Source organism: Emys orbicularis, chromosome 10 (assembly GCF_028017835.1).
Source record: "Emys orbicularis isolate rEmyOrb1 chromosome 10, rEmyOrb1.hap1, whole genome shotgun sequence".
Taxonomy (NCBI): domain Eukaryota; kingdom Metazoa; phylum Chordata; order Testudines; family Emydidae; genus Emys; species Emys orbicularis.
In genome coordinates, this window is record NC_088692.1 from 17061161 (window position 1) to 17085270 (window position 24110).

The 24110-nt window shown below is 44.6% G+C and overlaps 1 protein-coding gene across 1 annotated transcript in view; it reads left to right on the plus strand.

Annotated features, from left to right (window-relative positions):
- Window positions 1-3018: 3018 nt before the first annotated feature.
- The window catches only part of PDILT (protein disulfide isomerase like, testis expressed), a 40961-nt gene continuing 19869 nt past the window's right edge, over window positions 3019-24110 (plus strand). Inside the window, exons 1-2 of the mRNA XM_065412746.1 lie at window positions 3019-3217; window positions 23854-24060. Coding sequence (XP_065268818.1) covers window positions 3019-3217; window positions 23854-24060 — 406 coding nt within the window. The remainder of the gene's footprint in view (window positions 3218-23853; window positions 24061-24110) is intronic.

Sequence of the window (24110 nt, forward strand, 5' to 3'; positions counted from 1 at the left end):
CGCCTAATGCAGGTGGGCAAATTTTTTGGCCCGAGGGCCACATTGGGGTTCAAAATTGTATGGAGGGCCGGGTAGGGAAGGCTGTGCCTCCCGAAACAGCCTGGCCCCGCCCCCATCCGACCCCTACCTACTTCCCGCCCCCTGACTGACCCCTCAGAACGCCCGACCCATCCAATCCCTCCCCGCTCCTTGTCCCTTGACTACCCCCTCCAGAGACCCCCCCGCCCCTAACCACCCCTACCAAGATCCCACCCTTATCTAAGCCCCGCTGCTCCTTGTCCCCTGACTGCCCCCTCCAGAAACCTCCCCGTCTCTAATCGCCCCCAGGACCGCACCCCCCTACCCCCGACTGCCCCAACCCCTATCCACACCCCCACCCCCTGACAGGCCCCCCCGGGACTCCCACGCCCTGTCCAATGCCCCCGTTCCCTGACCGTCCCCAGAACCACTCTTGTATCTGAAACTAGAAATATGAAATATAACTCTGAGGGCCTACTGTAATTATGCAAAGTGTGGGCCCTTAATGGTGGTTTGGAATCTTGATGACTCCCATTAATCAGGACAAGTGACTGCAGATGGCTCTGTTTCACCTGTAAGTCTTCCTGTATACGTGTGTGCTGGCAAGTGGGTAATGAAGTCTTGCAGTGACATGTGATCATGTCACCTGAACTGGAATCCATCTTTAACCTGGTGCTTTTCCAGTGAGGGGGGGTGGAAACCCAGAGGGACAAAGGGTTCCCGCCTTATGCAAAAGATATATAAATGGGTTTAACAGAAGAAAGAGTGGAGCCATCATGAGAAATCCCCTAGCTACCACCTGAGCTAGAACAAGGGCTGTACCAGGGGAAAGGATTGTGCCCAGACTAGGAAGGCATCTAATCTGTGAAAGAGACTTATTGAAACATCTTTCAGGGTGAGATCTTATCTGTATTCAGTTTCTTACTGTATTAGACATAGACTTGCGTGTTCTATTTTATTTTACTTGGTAATTCACTTTGTTCTGTCTGTTACTACTTGGAACCACTTAAATCTTACTTTCAGTATTTAATAAAATCACTTTTTACTTATTAATTAACCCAGAGTATGTATTAATACCTGGGGGGAGGGGGGCGCAAACAGCTGTGCATCTCTCTCTATCAGTGTTATAGAGGGCGAACAATTTATGAGTTTACCCTGTATAAGCTTTATACAGGGTAAAACAGATTTATTTGGGTTTAGACCCCATTGGGAGTTGGGCATCTGAGTGTTAAAGACAAGAACACTTCTGTAAGCTGCTTTCAGTTAAGCCTGCAGCTTTGGGGCAAGTAATTCAGACCCTGGGTCTGTGTTGGAGCAGACTAGCATGTCTGGCTCAGCAAGACAGGGTGCTGGTGTTCCGAGCTGGCGGGGAAAGCAGGAGCAAAGGTAGTCTTGGCACTTGATCAAACCTGTCACACCATGCATCTGAAGAAGGGTTTTTTTAGCCACAAAATCTTATGCCCAAATAAATCTGTTAGTCTTTAAGGTGCCACCGGACTCCTCGTTTTTATATCTCCAGGTGTTCCACAAAGGAAGGTAGTAGTATTACCGCCATTGTATAGATGGAGAAGCTAAGGTACAGAGGTGCAAAGTGACTTGTCCAAGGTCACAGATCAGAACAATAGCAGAGTTGAAACTGGAAACAAGGCCTAGCCACTGGACCACACCTTCCTTCTCCAAGACCCTATCAAATATTTTCATGTTCTCCCTTTCTTCTTCTCAAAAACCAGATGCTTCTATAGCCATGAGTAAGTGGACCTCCTAGAACAGGTTTCCTAACTTTCTCAGAAATGGTATCATCCTGACTCTTTGAATGACTACTTTAAGAAAAAAAAATTATAATGGTGAAGACACCGTTCAATACTTTCCCAGGAAAGAAATGGCCATCTACACCCTGGAAATGTCCGTAAAGAAGAGGTTCAGTGAGATGTCAAAGGAAAGCAAGCGATTGTGAAGATTCACAACAGATCATTTGGTCTCCTCTGCAGAAGCTTTACCTTTGGCCCGTACGCTACACTGCACTCCAGTCAATAATCTAAGAAAAGGACGTTAGGAATGTACAAGGCTGTTTCTTTTTTAGTTACCATGTGGCAAATATTTCGGGAAATAAATCATCTGTTATTCCTGTAATGCACCATCTCTCTGTAAGGATATTCTTCAACATGCTCTGAAAAGGGTACCCACATATGCCCTGTATAGAATTCTAAGTTTATAGTAATACTGCTTTGGATTTACAGAGTGCTTTGCACCTTCAAAGGTCTATGGAGACATTAGCGAATTACTATGGGCTAGATGCTGCTACCATTTCTCAAAGTAGGTGAAATCCTGCCTCCAATGAAGCCAGTGACAAAACTCCCACTCATTTCAGTGAAGCCAAGATTTCACCCACTGAATTTTACCTTATTTGGGATATGATCCAACACCCTTGTAAATCAATGGGAGTCTTTCTACTAATGTCAGTGGGGTTTGGATCAGACCTTCAGTAAGCAGTCCCATTAGTATAACAGATGACCAAATATTATCCTTAAGAGCAGTTATCAAGGCCCTCTTACGTTCATAGGCACCTAAGTTCCAGTGGGGACATCCGTGTCATCTCTAAATCAATTCTGGGTAAAGTTAATAACATAGCTGATGTTCTTAATTATAGGTACATTATTAACTCAACTCACATTTCTATAGCCAAGCTTTATTCAGTATTTCCTCTCTCCCTCTCCAGATATTGTTCTCATTGATTACAATGCTCATGAGAACCTTTCCCCCTTAACTGCCCAGGAATTGGTTTTCCAAGAATTGCTAAAAAGTGATCGTATGAGTTAACAGCTCTGACTTTCCTGTGGAGGAGCAAGGTTGGCTCCACTCATGGCAGGCTTTGTTATCAATGTTATCATGTGGGAATTAGCCACTTGGTCTGCTGATAAGGTAAAGGCCATTTTAACAGCAAACATTCAGCTCTTAGTCCCTTTTTCTCACTCTGTGCCTGTGAAGTGCAGTAGGTGCAGGATGAAGACACCGTGGCTTTCATTCCTCATTTTACCATTTCTCTCGAGTCTTGGAGCAGAGGATGGCATAGGCCCAAAGGAAACAAAGCCAAAGAAAGCCAGACTCCCCAAAATCAAAGAGGAGAACAACATTCTGGTGCTGAAAAAGAGCAACTTTGACAGAGCACTGAAGGAAACTAAGTATCTGCTGGTGGAGTTCTGTGAGTATGAATGAAGGCTGCGTACTATATTGGTGGCTCCACAACTAATAGTCATGGCGTTTAAGATATGTTTGCTTTATTGTTACCTTGTCCTCCACCAGCTCCCTTTTGTTTGTTTTGTCCACATGCATTTTTTGTCGTAACTTAGATTGTAACCTCTTTGGTAGAGGGGCTGTATTTTAACATGTGTTAGTACAGTGCCTGTCTAATGGGGCCATGATGCTACAATAGTATAACAATAGGGACAGTGATACTGAGATGGGACTGTGAGAGCTTCAGGCTGCATCCTGCACAATGTTGACTGAATGCCCTCAGCTTCCATGGTCTCGGTCTAATTTTCCAAGGATATATTTTGCAGCAATTGTGTATGCAAACCCTGTATGTGCACAAAATGAGAGGCCACTTGCATGTCCCTGAATGACTTTATCTGCTGCTCCCTTAATCACTCTTATTACATTCTCTTCACTCCTTTAGTTTCTTGTGCAAGGTTCATCGCAAGTGGTAGCTCCTCTTTTATAAGTCTTTAGGCTTCTGGGGATGGTTCTTTGCAACAGTTGGGTGTGAGACTCTATTTATATTAGGTTGCAAGAGCTGACATTAAAATTCGCTTAGATGGGGATCATTGTTGTGGGCATGCCTGTGGCTTTTCTTTTTGTATCATATGTGCTGCAGTCTCATTGGGGAAAATAAGAGACATATAGTGAATGGCTTACAGTATTAGAGTGTTGGGTTGGGTGATGCCTTTCGGTAGCTGAGAAGATAAAAAACAAAACCATCACAACCACATATAAGTTAAAATAGAAATAAAATCTAAACAGAGTGGACCCCGCTCTACCCCATGTATTTTGAGGCAGTGTTCAATGACACTGTTTGCCATTGCTTTAGGATTACCGTGATACACTAGGAAGCCATAGCGGGCTCCTATTGCTAAAGTAAACTTTTCCCATGGTAGCCATGTACAGCCACAATTAACTCCTATTCAGGGCCTCAGTCTAAAGGCTTTTCGCTGCTTTTTTTCTTTAAAAACTGAACTGCTGTAGATGACTCGGATTGTATCCAAGTGTTAAAACCCCTCGGTCTCGGTTTGTGGAAACTCAGAGAATCAGTCCAGGGTGTTTCAGAAAATAAGAGCCAATTTCTGGGCGAGAGCAGAAAACCCAGATGAATAAACCCCAGACACAGGAAAATATGCTCTAGTGTCATACGACCGAGGGAGAAAAGCTTCAGCCCCAACATATGGCACCACACGTGTAGCCCAATCACATCCACTTCCGCAAGATATAGAGGGCAGTATGGGAAACAGCCCCCTGTTACCCTGCAGGGCAGGACTTGGCCATAGAGGTTTGACCCCGCTGCTGTTCACTGCATCCCCCCACTGGCTGCTCAGCACCGGCTACAGACAGGACACAATAGATTTTAGGATGATTTTTGTGCCAAAATACCTGGGCTGAGCAGGGGTTGATGCTGGGTAAAGTAGCTGGCCATATGTTTGATGCTCTCCTGCCCCTGATATTCCTCTACAACCCTGCAGCACTGACTCCCACAGAGAGGCATCCCGGCAGAGTGGGGTTTTGGTGAGGGCTGGTGCTGCAGAAGTGACACCCCCACTTTCCATAGGGCCAGGGGAAGCTGTAGCTGCTTTAGGTCCCTTCTGCTCACCTAAGCAGAGGAGGTTGGCACCGCAGAATCCAATATTTTACAGCCAGAAGCGTTTGCACAGTTTTACCCATATAGAGATATATGTTTAAGCAAATGAAAGTCATAGAACACGTCTGAATGAATGAACTCTTCCAGCACGGACCTTTGGCTGTAACTGCGGAGAAGCATCCCAACAGAAAAGCTGCACACAAATAAAAACACAGCCAGCATGATTAGGGATGGGGAAAGCCTCTGGGCATGAGCCTGCCAGCACAATCTGATCCAAAAAGGTCAGATAAATTCAGAGAGCAGATCTAGTCCTCTAAAGCCATTTGAGAGCCATCTCCTGTAGCACTGATAGTCATAAGCCCCATGTGGTCTTTTTAGTCTAGCTCATTTGTGAGCAAGTGTTAGTCCAGAATCATTTACACCAGGGGTCGGCAACCTGCGGCATGTGTGCCAAAGGCGGCACGCAGGCTGATTTTTAGTGGCACGCTGCTGCCAGCCGGGGTCCCGGCCGCCAGCCCGGCTCAGCCCGCTGCTGGCCTGGATTATGGAACCCCAGACCAGCAGCGGGATGAGTCGGGCTGGGGTTCCGGTCGCCGGCCCCTTGCCAGCCGGGGTCCCGGCCGATGGCCCCGCTCAGCCCGCTGCCGGCCTGGATGGATGGAACCTGGGCTGGCAGCAGGCTGAGCGGGGCCGGCGGCTGGGACCCTGGCTGACAGGGGCCGGCGGATGGAACCCCAGACCGGCAGCGGGATGAGCCGCTCAGCCCACTGCCGGTCTGGGGTTCCGTCTGCTGCCCACGCTGCTGGTCTGGCATGTGAAACCTTTTACTGGCTCGTGAAACCTTAAATTAATGAAGACTTGGCACACCACTTCTCAAAGGTTGCTGACCCCGGATTTACATCATAACCCCAACAAGCATAGAAAAATTAGAATTCTGAGTTACTGAAACCAATCTGTCATTCTCTAATCCAGAGGTGATGCATGGGGAGAATGGACACATGGGGTCATGTGCCCCTCCAGGCCCCCCCCCCCCGATTTCTGCCAGGGGTGGGTTTTTTTTTGCAGGGAGTGGGTTCAAAATACATTCCTCTCCCCCCCCCCCCCCCCCCCGCCGAACAACAGTTATGTGTTGCCTCTGCTCTAATCACCAACAGAAGTTGGCTCTTCAACAGAAGTTGGTCCAATAAAAGAGATTACCTTGTCTCGCCAGTCTCTAATTCAGGCAGACATTTTACTGCAGAACATTTTCTTCCTAAAAGGTCGTGGCAAATAGTGATGATAAAACAATGATCATGTTGGTTTTGTTTTGAAATCCCCTCAAAGCAATTGTTTTCAGCCTTTTTTCCACATGCCATCTTCTCTAAGGGCTCAATCTTGCACAGGGCTGCTCACTCTGTTCTGAGCCAGCAAATCATTTGAGACACACTGAACTTCTAAGTAGGGACTAGCCAGGGCCGGCTCCAGGCACCAGCTTACCAAGCAGGTGCTTGGGGTGGCCACTTCGGAGAGGGGCGGCATATCCAGCTGTTCGGTGGCAATTCGGCGGACGGTCCCTCACTCCTGCTCGGAGCAAAGGACCTCCCGCCGAATTGCCACCGCAGATCGCAATCGCGGCTTTTTTGTGTGTGTGTGTTTGGCTGCTTGGGGTGGCCAAAACCCTGGAGCCGGCCCTGGGACTAGCTCCATTGACTTTGGGCACATTAAGCCCACACTTAGTGCGTTGGTGGATCAGGACAGGTTGCTCAGCATATGTTGCAGGATCGAGCCCCAAGTGCACAGAGACTTAACACTGCACAGTAGCTCAAGAGACTATATGGAGAGGAGGTAGGTGTAACTGTAGAGATGAGGGAATCCTATATGTGTCTTATATAGATATGAGAGCGCACTATAGCCAGAAGATGATGCAAACTTCCAGGCAGAGCCAGTTCTGCCAAACAAGCAGAAAGGGAGGTTGCTTGAGGCAGGAAAATGTCTTGTGACAGGTTTATTATGGGGGTGACTAAGCACTATGGGTGACGCAGTTTTTAGTCTGCCTAGGACAGCGAAAGCCCCAAAGCTCTGTTCCTAGGGCTTAACCTTGGGCTGCCGCTCTATCGACTGTACCATACTCGGAGTGCTCAGTAAACAGGTAGTTTGCAGAACAGGTTCAGCTAGTCAGAGTTTTTTAATCTAATTCAGCCTTAATTTGGGGGTGTCGTTAGAGAGGGGCCCCAATTAAAAGCCCAGAATGCAACATTCTGAACTTGGCGATGGGATGTTTGAAATCGAACCAGAATCCAAATTTCACAGAAGGCTCCCAGCTTTACAGTGAGCTGAACTAAAGCATCAGATCCAAGTGCCTGTGGACTTTGGAGTGTTTGTAGCCAAACGTTCATTATTATTTGTATTAAGTAGCATGTAGGGGCCTCAGCTGAACCCAGAGCTCAATTGCACTAGGCACTACACACACACACACACACACACACACACACACACACACAGGATAAGAAACATTCTCTGCTCTGAGGAGATTTCAATCTAAATAGAGAAGTCAGACAAGGTGGTCGGAGAAAGGAAGACTTATTATTAGAGTGGAGTGAAATCTTTCATCTGAAACTTTTTTCTGGCCAAAAAAAATGAGGATCTGGTGACACTGAAACATTTTTGATAATTTGTGTCACTTTTGCCAAATTGTTCTGATTGAAAAAAACAAACAAAAGCAAAAATCTGAAAAAATCATAGTGTTTGGTTTTAAACGTTTTTGAAGCAAAACATTTTGATTTTTCCATTTGAAACGACTTTTCATTTAAAAGAAATCCTTTAATGTTATTAAACAACAAATCAGAAAGATTCAAAATGGTCAGTATCAAAATGAAATTTTTAGTTCAACCAGAAACAATTTTTTTTCCAAATTTTTGATTCACCAAACAGTCTGTAAAATTTCATTGTCAGTTTGATCCAAAACGAGGGTTTTCAAAAAAATTTTCGCACAGCTCTAATTGTTATCACCATTTCACAGATGGGAAACTGAGACAGAGAGATGAAGCGACTTGCCCCAGGTCACACAGGAAGCTTGTGGGGCAGCCAGGAGTTAATTTTAGACCTGCTGAGTCAGCACAGGATCATCCTTCATTTCTTGGGCCCATCTCTGATTGTGGAAGGATGGACAGAGAATGAGACGGAACACAAAATTCTGCAAAGTTTGGGTTCTTTGGCTTTGGTCCATTACAGATTGGGGTTTGAGCTGCAAACTCTACTCCAAACCTAGCTGTGAATACAAGGTCCACATGTGGGGTTAATTCCCCAACCCTTTCCCCATTGCATCTCATTACATACTTACCAGCCCCACAGTATTCAACAGGACAGTCCTGTTTTAGTGCTTCCCCTCCAGAGACTGCCCAAATCTTCTGGTGTCAGTCAGCTCAGCACAATGTCCAGGGCCCGTTTTCTCTCAAAGTTTGCAAAAAAGAAAAGCCACTGACTTCTGTCTGGCAGCACTGGGCCAGTCAAATGCGCAGTGCAAAGCAAACAGGGCAAAGTCCCAGTATTGCATGAAGCGAGGACTCCGAAATCTATCTCCTTTCTGTCCTCTTCACTAGCTCATTCTCTGTAATAGGTTGTGCTCTGCAGTAAGAAAATGAGGAGAGAGGCAATATTGAGAGGATGCAGGGAGTAGAAATTCAAATTTCTCTTTCATTTTTGCAAAAGAGCAGAGAGTTAATCATAACTAGGGAATGCAGTTTGGAAATAATGCCATGGCACTCAAATTTGCCACCACCTTCTTTCCTGTATTTCAAGGGAGGCTAGTAGACACGACATGGCTGTCTTAGCCACATACCATTTGTGCACTGTGCGTGTGACCTCAGGTGGCACTGACTGACCCCACCGGAATGGTCTGACTGCTATCTGTGCTCTGGTGTGTCAACCAACAGTAGAGAGCTGGGAATATTATTGTCCCTTTTGGCCTGAGTGGTTAGCCAATATTCAAGGCCTTTCTGGGTTGTTTGTTTTATGAGCAGAAATTGATGATACAAGTCTAGTATTTCTTTGTAAATAAACAGGATTGCACCAAAGAGTGTACACAAATTCCTCTTTCCCATGCACTGTAGGAACAAACAACAGGAGGCAATTTCCATCCTTGTTCACAATTCCAAGCCTGCTGCGGCCAGCATTCTGCCTAAAAGAAGTACTCTCTCTTGGCTTCCTGTTCCTCTCATCACCACACTGCCAGTGCTTCTCTGGCCCTCTCTTGGCTTTCCTAGCTGATTTCCTGAGGTCCTTCTGCTTCTCCCTCTCACAGACACACATACTGCTGCAATCCAACCCATTTCAGCTCCTGCATTTGCAATGGAAACTTCTCAGCCCCCATGGCTCAGTTCTAGTCCAGCCTTGTTATGCTGGTCCATGTTTGGGGAGTAGTTTCTATTGTTTCAGCTATCAGAAAACAAAGGAGCATTTATTTGCTCCCTCATTCAGGCTAAGGGAAAGGGTTTGGTGTTGGCTTCAGTGAGGTCTGTGATTGCTCACAGATCAAACACACACTGGTTGGTGTCTACCAACACCCTCCAGCATAACAATATTCTTTTGAATTTCCATTAGGATGGAGGAAAGAGAGTACTTACTACAGGCAGGAGGAACCCCCTGCTTAGAGCTGGTCTACATGGGAAAGTTTTACCAGTTGTACTTGTATACTTATACTGTGAGACAAAGTTCTTCCTCTATCTCGGTGGGTCCTGCGCTTATTGGCGGATTTTCTTGCTGCAGAGATTCACCATGTGGGTTGGGGAACAGCCCAGAGACCTTCCCCTCTGGAAGAACCCACAGTCCAGGTCAATTGGGAGGTTTGGGGTGAACCCGGGCCCGCCCTCTACTCCGGGTTCCAGCCCAGGACCCTGTGGACTGCAGCTGTCTATAGTGCCTCCTGTAACAGCTGCATGACAGCTACAACTCCCTGGGCTACTTCCCCATGGCCTCCTCCAAACACCTTCCTTATTCTCACCACAGGACCTTCCTCCTGGTGTCTGATAACGCTTGTGCTCCTCAGTCCTCCAGCAGCACACCCTCTCACTCTCAGCTCCTTGCACCTCTTGCTCCCAGCTCCTCACACTCTCACACTACAAACTGAAGTGAGCTCCTTTTAAAACCCAGGTGCCCTGATTAGCCTGCCTTAATTGATTCTAGCAGCTTCTTCTTAATTGGCTCCAGGTGTCCTAATTAGCCTGCCTGCCTTAACTGGTTCTAGCAGGTTCCTGATTACTCTAGTGCAGCCCCTTCTCTGGTCACTCAGGGAACAGAAAACTACTCATCCAGTGACCAGTATATTTGCCCTCTACCAGACTCCTGTACCCCACTGGTCTGGGTCTGTCACAACTGATATAGTTAAAATGGTGTAACTCCTTGTGTGGACAGTTTTATTCCAAAGAGAAATAAGTTAAACTAAAAAAGGCCCTCGTGCCCTGGAATAAGAGTGTCCATGTGGGGAGTTATAATGGTATTATCACACTGCTTTAAATTCACACTTTTGCTTGTACTGATATAACCTTCCTGTGTAAAGAAGCCTGTGTAGTCTGCCATTGATGTGCCTCCTCGCTGTCCTCAGAGGAACTACCCCAAGGTGTTAAAAGGTGTCCATAAATCTTCAGCTGCTCAGATTAGCAGCTGTAATATTTATATTCTGATGACATTTAGGGGTGGGTTTGGCCATACTTTGGAAATATTCTGCAGTACAGTAAGTGTTTGTGGGTTTGGGAAAATGACTGAAATACAGTAACGAGGGGGGAAGTCAGAAGGGAAGGTTTACGGGAGTCAAGGCAGTATGGATTTTGTAGAATGGCAGCAATTTTTGTATTACGAACATAGCCCCCTTCAGGTTTCATATACCTTGAAAATAAAAGATGGGTATGCCTTCCAGGGTGGCAGCAGCCCCACTCACGCCAGTTTCCAGCCAGGATTGTCAGTAATTTCAGCAAATTGCAGGATTCCCACAGGCTGCCCCTGGATCCTACCCGGTTTATACCCAAACCTTGCACTAGCTCAGATAATCATTGTTTTTTATGTCAGGGGAAGCTCTCCGAATACAAAACAGCAGCTCAGGCTTAAAACACATGCCCAGATGGTGTATGTTCTGGTGGTGGTTCCCTGTATTTACCAACGGATTTAAACCTAGCACAAAAAAGCTGATATTCTTAAAGCTTTGGAGAGTTAAATAATTATGAATGTCCTTTTGTCCTTTCCTGTAAAGCTCTAACCTGGAGAGGACAGTGACATTAGCATGTAGTCAGCAGCAATTTTACTATTACCTAGTTCTTATGCAGTGCTTTTCATAAGTAGATCTTCAAGTACTTTACAAAGGAGGTCAGGATAATTATCCCCAATTTGCAGACAGGGAAACTGAAGCAGAGAGAGGTGAAAGGCTTATTCAGGTCACACAGCAGGCCAGTAGCCAAGCTGGGAATAGAACCCAAGAGTTCCGAGGCCCAGTCAGTGCTCCATCCACTAGGCCATACTGCCTCCCTTTGGGGTTTTCCTGAATATGTAACTTGCAGAGTTAAACAGTTCTGCCAGTGATAGATGTTGGCTGAGGGATTATGTTACACCTCCAGCACAGGAGTGTTATGGGTGTTGTATCTGAATCTATATAGTACTGTGTGCCAGGGCGGGCTATAGGCATGCGTGGAATTCACAGCATATTCTGGGGGAAACTGATGCTTCAAGAGCCTGTCTCCATGGATACCCTAGCAGGAGGGCTGTGGAGAGGAAGGTCCAGTTGCTGAGTCCTTTGGCTGGCCTAGCAGAGAACCATTCTGATATTAGGAAGTTGGTGGGGTAGGTGAATAGCTGCTCCCCTGCCTCTAAGACAAGCCAGTTGGGAGATTTGTTTCCATTGCATTCTGACAGAGCTCCAGTAACAGTAGCTGACCCACTCAGACTTTACAGGCTTCTTTACACAGGAAGGTTATATCAGTACAAGCAAAGGTGTGAATTTAAACCAAATGTGATAATACCAGTATAACTCTCCACATGGACACTCTTATTCCAGGGTACCTGTTCAGTGGATAGACAGAAATTGTTTCCTAGTGCTTTCAGTCTAGCACATTACAAGGGTACTACATTCAGTTGGCAGGAAAGAAGTGTAACAAGTTAATGGCATTCCTTAGGCTCTGGACACAGAACAACAACAAATACAGTGATTGCCATTAAAAAAAAGTCAACTAATACCGTACAGTTGCCAGAATGATTTCTCCTTCTAAGCACAAAGGAAATCTGTGGTGTCTCAGATAAAAACTGAGGTAACTGTTGGCAAACGATGACTTTTTAAAGGCAATAATGACATTATAGCAATACTAGAGAACACTATCCCGCATCAGATTTTATTTATTTTATTTTATTTTATTTAATCTATTCATTACTGACCTCGGAACCGAATGTAGGAGTGGGCTGATAAAGTTTGCTGATGACACAAAGTTGGGAGGTATTACCAATTCGGAGAAGGATAGGGATATTCTGCAGGGAGACTTGGATGACCTTGTAAATTGGAGTAACAATAATAGGATGAGATTTAATAGTGAGAAGTGTAAGGTGATGCATTTAGGGATGACTAACAAGAATTTTAGTTATAAGTTAGGGACGCATAGGTTGGAAGTGACGGAGGAGGAGAAGGACCTCGGAGTCCTGGTTGATCGCAGGATGACTATGAGTCGGCAATGTGACGTGGCTGTGAAAAAAGCTAATGCGATCTTGGGATGCGTTAGGCGAGGTATTTCTAGTAGGGACAGGGAGGTGCTGCTTCCGTTATACAAGGCGCTGGTGAGACCTCATTTGGAGTACTGTGTGCAGTTCTGGTCTCCTATGTTTAAAAAGGATGAACTCAAACTGGAACGGGTACAGAGAAGGGCCACTAGGATGATCCGAGGAATGGAAAACCTTTCCTATGAAAGGAGACTCGAGGAGCTCGGTTTGTTTAGCCTAACCAAAAGAAGGCTGAGGGGGGATATGATTGCTCTCTTTAAATATATCAAAGGGATTAATACCAAGGAGGGAGAGGAATTATTTCAGCTCAGTACTAATGTGGACACGAGAACGAATGGATATAAACTGGCCGTGGGGAAGTTTAGGCTTGAAATTAGACGAAGGTTTCTAACCGTCAGAGGGGTGAAATTTTGGAACAGCCTTCCGAGGGAAACGGTGGGGGCGAAAGACCTCTCTGGCTTCAAGATTAGGCTTGATAAGTTTATGGAGGGAATGGTTTGATGGGATAACGTGATTTTAGTCAATTAGGCATTAACGTGCCATCGCGGGTAAAATGAGGGTCCGGCTGTAGAATCTTGCCTGTATGCTCGGGGTTCTACTGATCGCCATATTTGGGGTCGGGAAGGAATTTTCCTCCAGGGTAGATTGGCAGAGGCCCTGGAGGTTTTTCGCCTTCCTCCGCAGCATAGGGCAGGGGTCGCAGGCTGGAAGATTCTGTTGTGGGTGGGTCAGCTTTTGTGGCCTGCATCATGCGGGAGGTCAGACTAGATGACCATCTTGGTCCCTTCTGACCTTAAAGTCTATGATTCTATGAGTCTATGAGTCTATCAGTGGGAAAGAAATACATCTGTACAGAGAACCTCCAAACATCTCAGTATACGAGACATACCAGGATGAATTAAATACAGGGAACAGAAAGATGTATTTCTATCAAAAACACTCCCCTCACTTGGAAATTCCTCCAGTCCCTATGAATTGTTAATCAAAATGGGGTTTTCTTAGGAAAAAAAGAGTATGGGAATCTAATTTTTTAATCATAAAGCCAACATCCAAAATGGACTCCAGCAGTGAAAGCTGATAGTGTATCTCTTTTAAAGTACATGCCTCTCAAAGTAGTTAGGGTATATGACGAACAAAGACATCTACCGCTGGGGTTTTCAAAGGAGCCTAAGGGTTGGGAAGTCAATGCCATTTGGGTACCTAAGTACTTTAGGCTGCCCTGAAAACACTAGTCTTACTCCTTAAGGCCAAGTTTCCTGAAAATGGTCACAAATTGTTCTGTACCATAGGCAAGCCCATGGGGGAGCAGGCCAAGGGACACATACATTTGGGAATGTAAAATAGGTACCGTGATGCTCTAATACCCCTTTGCCAATGCTGTTCATACACATACATTATGGATGTGAATAGAGCATGTTGATTTTATTGAACGTTTTGAAGTTTGTCTGAGACACACTGATTACAAGTCCCCAAGATCTAAAATAATTCTTGCATTTGTATAATACCGTCTATTGGAGGATCTCAAATCATGTTATAAACATTAGTGACTTAAGCCTCACAACACCCATGTGAGCAAGTTTATTGTGACCAAGGTCCCAGGGGAGCCACACTGAGATTGCTTAATTAGGGCAAACTGCAAAGAATGAGGCAGACAATCCCCCAAACTGGTGGTTATTCCAATACTTAGATCCAACAAGCTAGCAACAAAACAGTTTCCACAATGCCTTACTGGTTACCCAGAAGCCAAAAACAGTTTCCTTAAAGCAACCCAGCCTTGGGCTTCCACCCAGACAGCCAAGTCAAATATGATGAGGATTACTAAAAATCTTGTTCATCATATAAAAAGTTCTACCAATCCCAATAGATTGGATACATTACCCACCAAGTTAATGAATATTTCAGATCTTACCCAAATACGCGCTTATAGACAATCCTTGAGTATCTAATATCTAAAGGTTTATTTATAAAAAGAAAGAAAGAAAGAAAGAAAGAAAGAAAGAAAGAGGTGAGAGAGTTAAAATTGGTTAAAGGAATCAAATACATACAATATTTGCAAAGTTCTTGGATCAGGCTTGAAGCAGTGATGGCATAAACTGCTAACTGGTTAAGTCTCTGGTTGCCCCCAAAATGATTGGAAGGTCCTCAGTCCCTTGGTTAGAATGCTCCCATTAGTATAAATCCATAGTCCGGAGGTGTGAGAAGGAAAGAGGCAAAATGGAGATGTTTCCAGGACCTTTTATAGCTTATGCCATGTGGAGGGAAATATCATTATCCCAAACAAAGCCCTTGGCATCGTTTGTGGAAAAGTACAGGCACACAAGATGGAGTTCATGCCCTAGCATGCTTTGATGAGTCATGGCAGCCATTACCTATACTCTAGCTCAGGGGTAGGCAACCTATGGCACGCGTGCCAAAGGCGGCACGCGCACGGATTTTCAGTGGCACTCACACTGCCCGGGTCCTGGCCACTGGTCCGGGGGACTCTGCATTTTAATTTAATTTTAAATGAAGCTTCTTAAACATTTTAAAAACCTTATTTACTTTACATACAACAATAGTTTAGTTATATATTATAGACTTATAGAAAGAGACCTTCTAAAAACGTTAAAATGTATTCCTGGCACACGAAATCTTAAATTAGAGTGAATAAATGAAGACTTGGCACACCGCTTCTGAAAGGTTGCTGACCCCTGCTCTAGCTAGAATGTCCTCAGGAAAGTCCATCAGATGTGGATAGGCTTCCTCCATGGTCCACTGTATTAGCTGAGGGGCTGTCAACTTAAATATTCCCTTCACAATGTGCTGGCTAGACTGGATGTAAATTGCCTTGTGGGAGTTACCACAGGAGCAAACACATTTGAAATACAGGTACATAGTCAATGTTCATAACTTCAAATACAAAAATGATACATGCATACAAAAAGGATAATCATATTCCGCAAATTATAACTTTTCCATAGACGCCTTACATGTCACACTTTGTAGAAGATTTGCTGTGATTATATAACAGTGGTAGCAACAATGACTAAGGCTACTAAGGTCATGGCAGTCACGGATTCTGTGATTTTACCAGACCTCCATGACTTCTATGCTTCAGGAGGCGGAGGTGGGCTGTGCACCCCTGCCCTGCAACTGGGACTGGCTAGAACCAGGACCCTGCAGCCCTAACCCCCCGGCTTCTGCCAGGGCCATGCACCCCTGCCCCGCTAGGGTAGGGACAGTCCCGATTTTTGGGTCTTTTTCTTATATAGGCTCCTATTACCCCCTCCACCCCCTGTCCCGATTTTTCACATTTGCTGTCTGGTCACCCTATGCCCAGCGGCTTCCACCAGGGGCTGCAGCTGGGGTGTGAGCCCTAGCCCTGCGGTGTCCTGGGCTTGGTGGGGGCTGCAGCCATGGCCATGTGCCTCAGCCCCGCAGCTTCCGCCAGGGGCTGCAGCCAGAGCCGTGTGCCCTAGCCCCACAGCGTCCTGGGTTTGGCGGGGACTGCAGCCGGGGCCGCACGCCCCCCTTGCAGCTTCCCAGGACCATGCACGCTCCCCCCTGGTTGTAGCTTGGAGGGGGCTGCAGTGGCTGCGCACCCCTGTCCCGCAGCTGTGGCCTGTCAGTCCCCCCCGTCCCATGGGACTCCAATCCTCCCCCTTACATAGCCCTGCCCCCTGCTTATTTTTAGTAAAGTCACGGACAATTCACAGGCTCCATGAATTTTTGTTTATTGCCCATGACCTGTTCATGATTTTTACTAAAAATAACCGTGACAAAATCTTAGCCTTAACAATGACCTACATGGTCATATTTTAATCATATAACGTCACAGTTATATTATCCTTGTAACAAAGCCCGATGCCAACTCTGTCCACATATCTATTCAAGTGACATCATCATAGGGCCTAATCACATCAGCCATACCATCAGGGGCTCGTTCACCTGCACATCTACCAATGTGATATATGCCATCATGTGCCAGCAATGCCCCTCTGCCTTGTACATTGGCCAAACCGGACAGTCTCTACGCAAAAGAATTAATGGACACAAATCTGACATCAGGAATCATAATACTCAAAAACCAGTGGGAGAACACTTTAACCTGTCTGGCCATTCTATGACAGACCTGCGGGTGGCTATCTTAAAACAGAAAAACTTCAAAAACAGACTCCAAGGAGAGACTGCTGAGCTGGAATTGATATGCAAACTAGACACAATCAACACAGGATTAAATAAAGACTGGGAATGGCTGAGCCATTACAAACATTGAATCTATCTCCCCTTGTAAGTATTTTCACACTTGCTTCTTATCAAACTGTCTGTACTGAGCCATCTTGATTATCACTTCAAAAGTTTTTTTTTCTTTCTCTTACTTAATTGGCCTCTCAGAGTTGGTAAGACAACTCCCACCTGTTCATGCTCTCTGTATGTGTGTGTATATATATCTCCTCAATATATGTTCACTCTCTGTATGTGTGTGTATATATATCTCCTCAATATATGTTTCATCCAAAGAAGTGGGTTGTAGCCCACGAAAGCTTATGCTCTAATAAATTTGTTAGTCTCTAAGGTGCCACAAGTACTCCTGTTCAATTTAGCACAGAAACTGACCCCAGAGATTATGGGCCACATTTTGCAGACAGGCCAGTCCTCGCTTACAGACAGCCCCACAACTTGAAGCAAATACTCACCAGCAACTACACACCACACAACAAAACCACCAACCCAGAAACCAAACTCTGCTACAAACCCCAGTGCCAACTCTGTCCACATATCTATTCAAGGGACACCATCACAGGACCTAACCACACCAGCCAGGGCTCGTTCACCTGCACATCTACCAATGTGATATATGCCATCATGTGCCAGCAATGCCCCTCTGCCATGTACATTGGCCAAACCGGACAGTCTCTACAAACAAGAATAAATGGACACAAATCTGACATCAGGAATCATAACATTCAAAAACCAGTAGGAGAACACTTCAATCTCTCTGGTCACTCAATAACAGACCTCAAAGTGGCAATTCTTCAACAAAAAAAAACTTCAAAAACAGACTCCAATGTGAAGCTGCAGAACTGGAATTAATTTGCAAACTAGATACCATCAGATTAGGCCTGAATAAAGACTGGGAGTGGTTGGGTCATTACAAAACCTAAACTTAATTTCCCCAATACTAATTTCTCCCTACTGTTACTCACACCTTCTTGTCAACTGTCTGTAATGGGCCTCTCTTACCACTTCAAAAGTAACTTTTCCTCCCTTGGTTTCCTGCTGTTAATTGATTTATCTTGTTAGACTGACCTAACACTTGGTAAAGCACCCCTATCCTTTTATGTATTTATACCTGCTTTTGTATTTTTTACTTCATACATCTGATGAAGTGGGTTCTAGCCCACGAAAGCTTATGCCCAAATAAATTTGTTAGTTTCTAAGGTGCCACAAGGACTCCTCGTTTTGTTTTGTTTTTAAATCAGGGGGGGGTTTCCCATTGATCTCAGTGTCAGTAGGATCAGGCTTTAAATGACTTGCTCAAGTTCACAGGAAAGTTTGCAGCAGAGACAGGACTAAAACAAAGCCCTTCTGACTTCCAGGCCCCCTCAAGAGTTTTCTACAGGGAAAATTATATGTCTGCGGAGAAATGGAATAAGCAGCCTACTCACCGAAAGATGCAGAGTGGGCCTGCTGAGATTCTGGCACGGTCAGCTAAGTGCTAGGAAATCAGTACTTAGCCTGACAACAGGCAGGCTCACTGCTACTACAGTAATCACCAGGACCATCAATAAAGACTGCAGAGTGAAACTGGAGGCAGATGACAATTAGGTAAAGATGGAGACAACTGCTGTGCTTCCATGTAGACTCATTTAAAGGATGCTGTAGGGCCATTAAATACACTATTTTTGTATTGGCTAATCTCATCCCTAATGATCACATTTCAATATATCTTAGTCTAATAAGTTGCATTCTTAAACAAAACAAAACAAAAATCAGTGGCTCATTCGTGATGTCGCTATGTTTAAGAAGGCTGGTCTGATAGGACTCAAGAGCTCTCGATTCCAATTCCCAATTCCATCGTAAGCTTTCTATATGACTTGGGCATGATCTTCTCCATGCCTCAGAGTCCCACCTGTAAAATGGTGACAATAGTATTTCTCCCTCTTACCGTTTGTCCATCTTATTTATTCAGGATATAAACTCTTCAGGGCAGGGCCTATGTCTCACTACGTGTTTGTACAGCACCTAGCACAATGGGCCTTCATCACAGTTGGGCCCTTTAGGTGCTCCTGGAATACAAATCTATAAATAATAGGGGCAAGCAAAAATCCAACTTTTAAACAGTTTGATTCAAAATCAGTTTCCCTCTCAATTCATCTGGTTTTACTTTCATGACATCTGCAATGTCATAAGCATACTAGTTCTCCAGTTGAGTCTGCCCAGGAAAACAACATCGACAAGACTTGAATTTATAATGTAGAAAAGCAGGAATTAAATACTTTAAAAAAAATGTTCAGGCCTTTTCTGTACATTGGATTGGAAAGAAGCAAAACCAGGCAAAACACAACAAACAAGCAACCACCCCCCAAACCGCGCGCGCACGTGTGTGTGTGTGTGTGTGTGTGTGATTTGCTCTAAAGATGAGGATACTTCAGAAATCTCCGTGTTCTTACTGTAGCTCCTAAAGCGACAGAAACTTTGGAAATCAGCTGAACCGGTAAGAAGAGTGACCACTGTCCTTCTTTGCAGGCACTTTCCTCACACAAAGAAATGATTCATAACATTGCATAAGCATCTGAAAGGTTCCCCTTGGTAAAAATAAGCAATTTAAAAGTCACTCATTGATGCTTGATTTTTACTGAAAGTCAGAAAGAATGAGACTAGCAACATGAAAAGAGAACAGCAGGAAAATAATGAGAATAGCAAGAGGAAAAGAGATTCTTTTAACAACTGTATCTTTATGTCCTATTGTTTCCTCTTCCTGTACCTGAACTAAGTAACCTGAATTGTCTTCAGCTTCAGATGCCGGATATTTTATTTCCGCTGTCTGCTGTGCCCATGCTCAATTTGTCACAATCCACTTGCACTGATAAGGGCTGTGTTTTAGATTCAGGTCCATTTTAAAAAGATCATCAGAAGAACTCCTCACAAACCAGTGATGAGACTGGGTGAGTGGGAATTTAGGAGACAAGTCAGTAAAAGTCAGTCCTTTAAAATCCCCAAATACTGTTTTTTAATTAAAAAATAAATAAATAAAGTATTGACATTTAGCTGAAGACCACCCCCTGCCAAATAAAATCTAATGATTGGTCTGATGACATTTTAAGGGTCATTCGTTTTCTGACAGCTGTGTTTGATTCAATAAGTTGATAAGCAATAGAGATGGTATTTGTAGTGTAGTTACCAGTCTTGTCACCCCAACCAGAAGTTTTTCAATGGTGACCTTTGCCAACCCTGTCTTAAGCTCTATGCCAACAGACTGGCTGTCCAACTGCATCTACCCCTGTGTTCTGCACATGTCCTAATCCCATTGACGTTGGAATCTGTGTAGTTGTTCTAGCCTCAGGCTATGTCTACGCTACATCTTATGTCGGCAGAATTTATGTCACTCAGGGGTGTGAATAAACCACCCCCTGAGCAACATAGTTACATGGACATAAGCGCCGGTGTGCACAGCGCTATGTCGGTGGGAGAGTATCAAAAATTTGGTTAAAAGTTAAATTTAAAAGCATTTTCTTCCTTAATTTAAGCATTAAAGCCTCAATTCAGCAAAGAACTTAAGCATGTGCTTGTCTTGAGGTCAGTGGGACTACTCGCATGCTTAATACTTGCTACTGTATTGCTTTCCTGCTTCTTTTTCCAATAGCGCCCTATTAAGCTAGACCAACACATTCATACAGGACATTCTAATAACCCAGTGTAGCTACCCAGTAACTGCACCACACTGCCCAGAATACATTATTCATAGATGGTTCTTAGATGATTACATAGCAGCTCCATGTCTACCACAGCCTGTGTTACTAAAAATGCACCAATTTTCTCTGTGCCTATTTTAAAGCATAACCTACCTGTGCTTGGCAAACATTGCCTCATCTGTTCTAAAGTTTTTTATACTTTGGATGTGCCATTTATGTACATGGTAAGTCAGATTTTCTATCAAATACTCGTATTTACAGTAGTTTACAGCTAGAATATAACAAATGTGCTTGGATTGGCACTCTACATACAAAGTTTAATTTGGAGGGCAAATATTTTACAAAATTTGGAGGGGTGGAAGGTTGGTAGGACCATTTTTATAGTTAGCAAAGAGAGAGCAATTAAAGTTAGAATTTTCTGATAGATTTTATCCTCCTGTAAAATCAAAATTACTTTATTTGATGAAACTGTAACTCTACAGGTAATTAGATCACAGTTTGATCCACTGCTGCTTTTAGTCCGATTTATTTTATGTAGAGACGTCCCGTCCATCTAGAAAGTTCTGTGGCATTCACCACCATGGTAACCTAGGCCCCACTAACTTTTTTTTTTTTCCCTGACAAGAATTTCATTTGGCATATTTGCACCTGGAGCAGCTGCTCTGATGGATGGGCTTGTAACAGCTTCTGAATCTTTGAGTTAAAAATAGTTTACATGAGAAACAAGTTAGTAGAATCTAACAGGTTAATGTTTTGAGAAAATAGAATTGTAAGTCAGCATTTTTAACAAACCAGGGGTGAGCAAACTTCGGCCCGCCAACTGTTTTAATCCAGCCCTCCAGCTCCCAATGGGGAACGGGCTCTGGGGCTTGCCCCGCTCCGGCACTCGAGCTGGGGAGCAGGGTCGGGTGCCACTCCACACAGCTCGCGGAAGCAGCAGCATGGCTCCTCTCCGGCTCCTATGCGTAGGGGCTGCCAGGGGGCTCCGCTCCGCACGCTGCCCCCGCCCCAAGTGCTGCCCCAGCAGCTCTCGTTGGCTGGGAACTGCAGCCAATGGGAGCTGCAGGGGTGGTGCCTGTAGACAGGGCAGCGCGCAGAGCCGCCTGGCCGCGCTTCCATATAGGAGCTGGAGAAGGGGCATGCCGCTGCTTCCGGGAGCCACTTGAGGTAAGCGCTGCCCAGAGCCTGCACCCCTGAGCCTCTCCCCGCGCCCCAACTCTCTGCCCCAGCCCTGATCCCCCCCGCCCTCCGAACCCCTTGATCCCAGCCCAGAGCACCCTCCTGCACCCCAAATCCCTCATCCCCAACCCCACCCCAGAGCCCACACCCCCAGCAGGAGCCTGCACCCCTTCCTGCACCCCAACCCCCTGCCCCAGCCCTGATCCCCCTCCCACCCTCCAAACCCCTCGGTCCCAGCCCGGAGCACCCTCCTATACCCCAAACTCCTCATCCCCAGCCCCACCCTAGAGCCCGTACCCCCAGCCGGTGCCCTCACCCCCTCCTGCACCCCAACCCCAATTTTGTGAGCATTCATGGCCCGCCATACAATTTCTATTCCCAGATGTGGTCCTCGGGCCAAAAAGTTTGCCCATCCCTGCCATAAACTCACTGGGTGAAAACCTGACCTACTGAAGTCAATGGCAAAGTTTTCATTGATTTTGGTGAAGCCAAGATGTCACCCAATATTTTCTGTTACGACTCAGAAGGAGCCAGCACTGTTGACTGTCTGATCCTTACACTTCTAGGAGGTCTTATAAACTCACTTAGAAAACTATTGTTAAAAAGAAGAATGAAATCAGCACATGCACACCCCCAACAAAGCACATTCCAGACTGACCCCGGAAAGAAGGTAGGTGATATCACACTCATTTTACACTTGGGAGAACCAAGATACACAGAAATTAATGGCCTGATGCATCTCCCATTTGCAACAACAGACACTCCAACTTACTTCAGTGAGACGTAAGCATATGTTTAAAGTTAAGCACATACTTTAATATTTTGCTGAATGACATGAGGTAAGGTAACACAGCACGTTGGTGGGATTAAAATCTAGGAGTACCAGCACTGCCTTTCCTGAGCTCCATTAGATCACATAAAAACAAGTAACCAGACCCTCAGCTGATAAACTGCTTTGTGCCATTGATTCCAAAGCTTTCTTACAGGACTGAATCCACGTACAGGTCAAATAACTAATAATAAAAAGAAGTTGTTGGGTATTACTATTCATGATCCTGATTGCACTGGTTGTATGGAGGAATGATTTACGGTGGGGACTCAGAACTATGACGATGATGATGAATCATGCAGGGAAATGTAACTGATCACTGAGCTAGATTAAACGTTTTATCTGCTATTCATTTATGAGAGCTCTAATGAAAATGATCACTCACTTTTTGGTACTATTATATAAGGCAGTGTCTTGATTAGGAAAATTGTAGAGACTTGTATTTATTTCCAGTTCTATGGTAGTACAAGAGACATTAGATTAAAAAAAAACAGTCATGCCATTGGATTTACAATTTGGTTTATAAATAACCCAGACTATCTGTCCCTGCTTGAAAGGTATATTGATAAAACTAAAATGTTTCTGTCAGGGATTGAAAGGAAATCAGTATTTCAAGTTTTCACTCCCCTCTTTAGGTTAAATAGTAAAGCAAGCCAAATGAGGTGATAACATATCTCAGTTTTATCAGTAGAAAGTTAAACTAACTTGCTTTTAAAAGTCCTTTCCACAAGTTGCAAAACTTGAGAACTCTTAGCATTTATCTGATACATACCTTTGAGTTCGAAGCAGCTGGATACAGGCAATTCATTTCTTGTCCCCTTCTCCATAATAACACAACATACACCTGCAGAGTGCTGACTAGAACCCGCTTCCCACAGCTCCAACATACAAACTGTGTTACAAAAACCTGTGTTGGTGGGAGCTGTTGGGTACTCAGCAGCTTTGAAAATCAGCTGACTTAAGTGACTTTATATGAATTAAATGACCCTACCCTTAGGCTCCCTTTTTTAAAACTCTGGCCAGAATATTCAATCACAGATGACTCCATTTTGTCCGCCCCCCCCCCCCAAATTAGCCCCCCATCGGAGCTTTTAAATGACATTTCTTGCTACACATGCACAGGTACAAACACAAAAATACATATAAACATGCAGAGATTGATCATTCGTAATGAACAAAATAGATCAAAAAGGTCTCTCTTGTTTTAGGCTCATTGGATGGGATAGGTTTCCATTGTCTTGTGTCTCATCAACAGCCCTGTTTATCCCTTTAAAATATTGCCCGATTTAATGGCTTTGAGTTTGAGACTTAACACTCATGACTACATGATTGGTTTTCTCTTTGTTGATCCCTTTCAGACATTTCTTTATCTGGACCATCTCAGATTCTGGCTGAAGAATTTGCCAAAGCTGCGGGGCAGCTTAAAAAAGAAGCTCCTGGTATCAGATTTGGCAAAGTTGATATCACAGACCAAAAAGATCTGAAAAAAGAATTTAACATTCAAGAGTTTCCGACTGTGAAGTTCTTTGTGGATGGTAATAGGAAAAATCCTATAGATTGCAAAGGTAAACTGTTGTTTGGATTGATGGAAGTGCATAATATCCATTGTATTACA